Source organism: Condylura cristata, unplaced genomic scaffold (genome assembly GCF_000260355.1).
Source record: "Condylura cristata isolate star-nosed mole 26May11 unplaced genomic scaffold, ConCri1.0 scaffold00003, whole genome shotgun sequence".
Classification (NCBI taxonomy): Eukaryota; Metazoa; Chordata; class Mammalia; order Eulipotyphla; family Talpidae; genus Condylura; species Condylura cristata.
The window spans coordinates 75,706,631-75,714,926 of record NW_004567104.1 but is presented as its reverse complement, the minus strand read 5'-3'; the positions used below and the strand labels follow the sequence as shown (position 1 = coordinate 75,714,926).

General features: G+C 56.3%; 1 protein-coding gene across 1 annotated transcript in view; it reads left to right on the top strand.

The window, feature by feature from the left end:
• Window positions 1-6,560, top strand: part of KCNJ6 (potassium channel, inwardly rectifying subfamily J, member 6) — a 33,235-nt gene extending 26,675 nt beyond the window's left edge. Inside the window, exon 2 of the mRNA XM_004675370.1 lies at window positions 6,235-6,560. Within this exon, the coding sequence (XP_004675427.1) occupies window positions 6,235-6,560 (326 nt within the window). The remainder of the gene's footprint in view (window positions 1-6,234) is intronic.
• Window positions 6,561-8,296: the final 1,736 nt, after the last annotated feature.

Genomic DNA, 8,296 nt, shown 5'->3' with positions numbered 1-8,296 from the left:
ATGGAACTCACACTGAAGCGGCTGCGGCCAGCTTGCAGTGCTGTGTCCTAACCCGCTGCACCACCAGGGAGGACCCAGTTAAGGATTTTTTTAACTGGGGTGACAGGGGTGTACCCTCTTCAGTTATCATCATAGTGTACCTACCACCCACTTTCCCCCACCCTGGTCCACTGAGAATCCTCCCTGTGTTCCTTCCCCTCCTCCGCCCTCTTCGCCCTTGGCATTTCGGTTCCACAGTCAGCTACCACGGGTTAGTTTTCAGCTAGTCTTTATTTGACTATTGATTGAGATATTTCATAGCCCATATTTTAGTGACACCACTGGGTATTTGTCTTCCTGCTGACTTATTTCACTTAGCATCATCCTCTCCATCTCTGTCCATGTTGCTGCAAATGGCCTGGGTTTGTCCTTTTTGATCACTGAGTAGTATTCCACTGTGTGTATAGGCCACTGCTTTTTTTTTAAAAGATATATTTATTTATGCACACAGAACTGGGGCACAGGCCAGAGGTGCAGGGGTAGTGAGAGGCTTCACCAGAGACAGAGTGGGGAGCAGAACAGGTAGATCCATGAAGCATACTGCTGAGGGGAGCAGCTGGTGGGTCACCTCTGGGGCCGTGGATTGAACTCACACTGAAGCTGCTGTGGCCAGCTTGCAGTGCTGCGTCCTAACCCGCTGCACCACCAGGGAGGGCCCAGGCCACTGCTTCTTGATCCACTCGCCTCTAAGCTTCTTAACTTCCCTAGGGACCCTCGTCGAGCAGACCTGGGCTTGTCCTTTTTGATCACTGAGTAGTATTCCACTGTGTGCTTCCTCTGCATGATACGTGTGCCCCTGCCTCACCTCCCCTGCTCATCCTTCAAATCTTAGCTCAACTGTCACATCATTGGGGACAGTCACCAATTCCCACACCAAACCACGTGTGGTCTCTTTGTTAGGGCTCTACAGAAGGATCTTAGTTTGCCCCATCTGTCACAGCTGTGAGTCACACTTGGGGGTCCATTTCACCGTCAGCTGACTGCAAACCCAATAAGCCCAAAGGCCTTGTCATCATTGTGTCCCCCAGAACCCATCAAAATATCTGACACGTAGTAGGTCCTCAATAAAAAATATAAGAAATGATTACATGAATTATTATCATCTAAAATGAATAAAAATGGTTTTTATCCTTTTAGCCATCTGTCAATATGTATTAGACCTGTTGCGAAATGTTGCTGTGTCCTGCCTGTTCAGGGATGCACCCCACTTGAGAAGGTGTAACAGATGCAGCTGCTACACCTGGGGGGTGGGCAGGCGCCTGAGGGCCTGGGGCCCACCCTCTGCAGTTCTCTGCCATCTTCGCCTTCACCTCTTCCTCCTCAAACACGCCGTCTACACCCCTCCTTCAAAGCAGACTGCTGAGTCTGAGAGGGGAGAGCAGTGTAGACTGGCTGCTGCATTTCTAAAGGAAACGCGGGAAGGGCGGGGTGGAAACCGGTGGCCACGTCCGGCACAGGGCAGCAGGGGGCTGGGTCTCTTCTGGATACAGCTGTTGGGGCTGACTTGGGTAGGGGATGTTGGCCTAAGACACTGGAAGCTAAATCCGACCTGCCCTGGTCTCGAGAACTGTGCGAGTCAAAGAGCTGAGACGCAGCCAGACGGCTGTGCAGAAGCTGAATCAACACCCTAGGTGGGGACTCCGGGCAGGTCAGTAACTTCAAAGAAAGAGGCCTCAAGGCGCGTGGCCTGGCCCCGGCTCCCGGCTCCCAGAGGACAAAGCTGGAAAGGGGCACTTTTCACCACCGTCCTGGTTTCCCTCGGTGCCCCGATAAGAGCTGATGGCTACATTAACCAGACGCCCACCTGGGTTTTCTTGCCTCTGCAAAAATCCTTGCAATGACTGTAAATCAGCCCTAAGAAGCTCAGAATCAGGCCGCTTTCCTGGAGCTCGCTGGAGGCTGCTCCGAGGCTCGTGTCCCCACGCTTAATTCTTTTAAGAGCGAAGACGTGGTATTTTTTCTTTTTTCTTTTTTTTTGCTTATCTCAGTCTATTTTTATCATCAACATTACATGAGCTTCAGGTGTGAGCGTTGTGCTTCAACATCAGTAACTCAAATCACCTGATCACCCACTGACTTAATTTTTGAACCACTTAAATGATGTATAATTTCTTTCTAGATAAGATGACGAAAGCAAGTCCTCAGAGTGAATACAAACGGAAGCAAGTGAGCCTGTTGGGTAGAAAACAGAGAACACAGCCGTGTAGAAAAAAGAATGGATTTAAGTGAATTTAAGTAACTTTGAACACAATAGTTGGTCAATAGCAAGACCCCACAATCCACAGTTGCCCTCAGGGAAATGCTGACAGTAAAAAGGCCTGCCACGGAACTCCCTTCCTGTGGCAGAGGTGTGTGCTTGATAGTGCCAGAGGACACAGCTCCTGCAGCATTAGCAACAGGCAGTGCCCTCAGCGTCTAAGAAGGCCAGGGCCCTCCCCCTGGGAGGAACATGGAGGCCCCGAAAGGCTGTTGAGTCAGATGAGTAGGCACTGGGGACTTCCATGCAAGGTGTCGTATGAAGGGAGAGTTTTGGAAGCAAGGAAGTTTGCTGACTGGCTTTCACGCGCCTTTCACCGGCCCATGATCTACCAGGATCTGCTGGAGCTCTCCGGGCTGAGTAGTGTCATGTGGGTCTTCTTGTTTCTGCTGGAGGGGTGTCTGCCCTCGGCTTCGAGGTCCGGATCGTGTGCAAACAGCTGTCGGCGGATGGGTGTGAGTTCTCCCAACCGCTTTGTGTCAGTGGAGGAATCAGCGATACAGCAGACAGAGCCAGGCTGCAGGTCCTCCCTGTTGGGGAAAAGAGCCACGTAGAATGTACTTGAAGAAAAAGCCTGTGGTTTTTTGATTTGAGGAACTTAGTGAATTCTTTTAAAGAAATAAAGGTTAGGTGGTGTCGCTAAGTGACTTCCTGAAGATGGTGGCCAGTGACAGATTTGGTAAAGAACAAACTCATTTGTGTGGCCCAGAATGAGCAGCCTGAGAAGTTTCACAAGGCACCGCAAAGTGCCCGACTGGGTCCTCGCCTGCGCACTTAAAGGGGCTGATAATAAGATTCGACTGCAGGCACAAGGTTAATCACGGGTTTATTTACAAGAGGAAGGGAAATGAGAAACTGGGAGGGGGGAGGAAAAAAGAGGGGCACGTTGGTGAATGCTTCCGACCACTTCCACTGACCTGGAACCCCGATAGCACACTGAGAGCTGGCAAAAAGCCAAGAGATGAGCCACGAGGCCAAGAGCCCCCCAAAGCCCACGTGTCCGGTTTTAGATCCAACATGGCTGCTTAACTCCACCCTCAGGCCCAGCGTCCTCCCTGCCGTGATGCTGGGATTTGTAGCTCCGGTGTCTGGGGTGGGGGTGGGGTCCACAATACCTGTATCTGTAGAGCTCGTTTCAGACACCCTGTCCCCCAACAGAAGGAGAGCTGGGGCGGGTGGGGGGCAGCAGCAGGCAGGATGGAGGGGCGCAGGTGCTGGCTGCCCCAAGTCACAGCTGGGCAGCAGCCTTCCCCGTGGGCATTTACCGGCAGCGTTTTACCTTGTAAAATACAAGGTACTTAAAGAAGTCGTAAAGGTCACATTTCACACATAGTCCCTCGCCCTTGCCCTCGAAAACAGGAATAAGAGGGTGCTGGAGGCACAGACTCGAGTCTGACCCTGGAGCTTAACCCCAGGCCGTCATCTGGCAGCCACATCCCTCAGACTGGAGGGCTGAACCTCTGGAGGTCCTGGAGTGGATGGCCATGGTCTGTGCTGTCTGGGCGGGGGCCCCGGGGGCTCGAAGCTCCTTCTCACTCTGTCTGGGGGCCTCTCCCAGGTGCACACAGAAAGGACAAAGCCCCCCATCCTTGTAAGAACACAGCCCCACTGGCGGGGGTTCTTCCCTGGTGACCCCTCAAGTCTGCCTCACCCCCATAGTGTCCCTGTTCTGGATACAGTCACACTGGGGAGGCTTTCTGCGCGTGAGTTTGGAGAGACACGATGAGTTCCATGCCACCGTGTGACCCGGAATGTCCCTGTGTCTCTCTGTCTTCCTTTGTGCCTCTAAAGCAGCCATGATAACACACCCCAGGAGGGTTGGGGTGGGGGCCAGGTGCCTGGCCCCCCAAAACACTCACTCTCTAGCATTAATGGCTGAGCGCCGTAGGCGTGTGTGGCTGCACTGGAGCTCGGGAGAGAGCTGGGTCAGGAACGCCTGCCTTCACCAGACTTATAGAAAACGCACGTTTCCATCGGGCTTTGCCTGCGGGGGCCTCCCTGGCCCTCCAATATGTGAGCAGTTGAAGAAGCACAAGTGTTTGGGGAACCTGAGTGGCGGGCTGGCTCTCCGTGAAATGACCGGCAGTTGGCGTCAAATCAGCCTGCACGACGGCCAGGCGCAGCTGCTGTGCTGGGCGCCGGGGGGGGCTGGAGTGACCACAGGAAAGAAGAGGGCCTAGCACATCTTGCAGCTGGTGCCGGAGTAAGAAAGCAAAGTCGCCACAGCCCGCTGGCTCTGCAGCCCGGAGCCCCTGCAATCGAGATGCAGTTCAGTTTCAAACACGGTGAGGAGGTTCACTCTCCCGGCCCGCAGCCCCACTCACCGGCAGCTGGGAGGCAATGTCCCCTGACGGTGAACGCCGCTGGCTCCGTCCAGGGCCTCAGGGGACCGCTCTATCCTCTTGGTACTCTGAACAAAACTCTCGCCACACGCAGCCAAAAACAGCTGCGCCTGTTCAGCCCGTCTGGCAGGGTCTGACCTGTGTCTGCCCAGGGCCTGGCAGGCCCCTGAGCCGCGCCTCTGAGCAGCTCTCTTCTGTCCTGCACCTCCCGCTCAGGCCCCTCAACCCTGCCCTCCGGTTTCTTAGGGATCTTGCCCGAGGAATGGGGGGCGGGGAGTCTCCGTGCACCGCCCTGCAGACTGGGCTCTCCAAAGACTAACCAGGGAGCCACAGAGCGTCCAGTGCCCATCTCTCTCCCCAGTCACTTTGCAATAACCGTCAACCCCCTTTAGCTATAAAATTACATCCTCCCCCAACCCCTCCGTTTCTCCAGGGAATCCTGTTTGGACTTGTGGAGGGGAGGCGCATTCCCATGGGGGCCCCTGTTCTGGGCACACCTGTCCCCGCCTAGCTCCCAAACACAGGTAACTGGGGCCTCAGCAGAGCAGCGTCTTCGGAAAGAGCAGCCAGGGCCGCCGCTGCCCTTACAAGGCCCAGAAGCCGGCGCCGCCCTGGAAGAGGCCGGCAGGAGCCGGGGCTGGCGGCTTGGCTCCCAAAGGCACAGGGGAGCAGCGGCACCCCAGCTCTTCCACTCGGGAGGGCCCGGGCACTATTCGGGACACCCTGTGGCCCGCAGCCCCCTCTGGAACCACGCACTGCCCTCCTCCCAGCACCCGGCCAGGGCGCCCTCACCAGCGGGCATCCCCAGCTGCACCATCCTGTGCCAGTCCTTTGCCCCCCAAAAGCCTTCCAGACACTGCTTTACCACGTGTTCGCACACAGACGACGACAGCAGCACCGTCTTCTACCCACGGGTTTCTGGTCTTCACCTGACTTATAAGGAATTAACATCCTCGTGCCTGGGTCTGCCCAGCGGGTGGGAGAGTCCACTGGAGCCAGCGGCTGGAGAATCAAGGTCACCTGCCGGCTTCTTCCCAAGGAGAAGGGCGGGGTGGCCCTGGTGGGCTGCTCTGCGTTGAAGGAAACCCTCAGGCTGCCGGGGCTCCAGGGGCAGAGGGGCTGCGGGTTAGAAACAGGCAGCTGATCCTCCAGGAGGAGAAACGCCCACAGTCCGGACACCGCCCCTGGCCTGTGGCTCGGCTCCTCCAGCATCATGGGGCGTGGGAAGGCCCCTGGCGCCGGGGGGCAGCCTGCCTGGGGCTGGAACACGCCTGCGCAGTTCCACCAGCCAAACTTCATGCCGAGTCTGTGGCTGGAGCCCCCAAGGCCCAGCAGGATTCAGTGGGTTCCCACAGCCTCCACGACCTCAGGGTTCTCGACCAACAGGCAAGGTAGAGCCACGTGAGAGTGCAGTGGGTGCGTGGGTGCGTGGGTGTCCCAGACCCCACCTGGGGTTCTCCACCTGCAATCCCCACGGCCGGCCCGAGGGCAGTCCCCGGAGGCCTGCAGCATGAGGGACACCTGCCGGAGCCTGCCGGCCCCGAGGCCCCTTGGCCTCGGGAGCCCCTCACAGACTAAACTCCGCTCTCTCCGCAGGGATGACGTGCCAAGCGCGAAGCTCCTACGTCACCAGTGAGATCCTGTGGGGCTACCGGTTCACGCCCGTCCTGACGCTGGAAGATGGCTTCTACGAGGTGGACTACAACAGCTTCCACGAGACCTACGAGACCAGCACCCCGTCTCTCAGTGCCAAAGAGCTGGCCGAGCTGGCCAGCAGGGCGGAGCTGCCCCTGAGCTGGTCTGTGTCCAGCAAACTCAACCAGCATGCAGAACTGGAGACTGAGGAGGAGGAAAAGAACCCGGAAGAGCAGCCGGAGAGGAACGGTGATGTGGCCAACCTAGAGAACGAGTCCAAGGTGTAGCCCCGTGCCCACTGCGTCCTCGCCCCGCCCTCGGCCTGCCCCCCGTTCTCATCTCGTCCTCGCTGTCGCTCGTATTTTGTTCTCTATTTCTATCTGATGTTGGCATTATCAGCAAACAGATCCTCGAGGTGGCAAATACCTACCCGCCCTCTCTCGGTTATTCAGCTGACGAGGTAGACACGGAGGGGTGGAGGTTCAGGGCACCGGCACCAGCGGCCACCAGGGCACCGGCACCAGGTTCAGGGCACCGGCTTGGGCTCCTGGCCAGCCCCATGTTCAGCTCCCAGCGAACACGTCTCCCCTGCGTGTGTCAAGGAACTTACCTGGATACGTCAAGTGGGGTCTCCGGTGCCCGCTGACTTGTGCGTGACACAGACGAGGGCCCTCAGTTCTCCAGACCCCCACATATTTCACCTCAGGAGCCCGGTGCCTGCCCCTCGGGGGCGCTGCGGCTGCAGGACCCGGTGAGCGGAAGATAAGACCCTGTACATATGTATGCCTTATGTAATTATTTTCTTTTTTGCAGTCAGTACTAAAATCCAGCATGTACAAAAGTACTGTAGAACAGAACTCTCAAATAATGTACATAGGTGTAGATATAGGTGTAGACACGCAAGTTTAGAAACGAGATAAAAAGGAAGACTCCCGACGTCCAGTAGGCCTTTCTGTTCTGACGTCTGTGCTTTCTGAGTTGGCCCCACGGAGCACTGGCCCTTCGGTGCATGGCCATCGCCCTGTGTTCGTGTCCAGTGGCCGTCTGGGTCCTCACGGTCCCTTGCCGACCTTCTCATCAACCTAATAAGCCATAGGTCTGGGGGAAGTGGGAGGCCCAGGAGATGGGACAGCCACCACCCACACGCTGATACTCTGGGAAATGTTTACAAACTGAGGTCTCTTCTCTAAGACACAAGGGCCTCACTGCCTCGTCACGAGAACCGTCCCCAAGGAGGACACGCCGGCCAGTGCCAGGGCCTCGTGTGTGCTCTTCCCCGAGCTCACGCCCTTTGGAACACAGCAGCGTGGGAAACTTCTCTTGTGCAACACCGTTGATTCTCCAGCAGGTCTACTTTGTCATGAGAAGAAACTACAGCCTGTGAGACAGTGTCCGCCCAAGATGGGCTTGGTATCGGGCCAAGAGGCTCCCAAGGCAGAGTGGTGATGGGGTCCGTAGCCCCTGACCCCACACTGACTCCAGCCCCCCCCCCCCGGGGTATCCATCAGCATTACTAGTTGGCCTTTATTCTTGTTCTTTTACGGTTATGAATGACCGGTTTGATCGGTTTAATATTCAGAGATTCTGTCAACCGTCTTGATGTCGTCTAAGAAATCTCTCTAGAGTGTGCCACAGACGGGAAATCAAATCCAAGTGTCTCCCACTCAAAAGAAAACGGGCAACTCAACCTTCATTTATTTTACTCTACAAAGATAAATGCAGGGAGGAAGGAAGGGAGGGAGGAAATATTGTATTGAAAATCTAAACGACGCAGTGGAAAAAAGAAGGAAGGGGAGAGTCTTAGACACGCCTCAAGGGCAGGTGGGGATTTTGCCCCAGAACTTCCACTTCGACTTCACATTTGTAAATTGTCCCGGACGCAGCTGTCCATCGCGAACACTCACTGACCGGTCCAAGTTCACTGTCGGCTCCTAGGGCGGAGCTGTTTGAGGCTTTCACCCTCCCGAGCCGGCTTCGCCACGAGGGCGCCGGCGTCGGCCCCGCTGTCTGCTAAAGAGCTCGT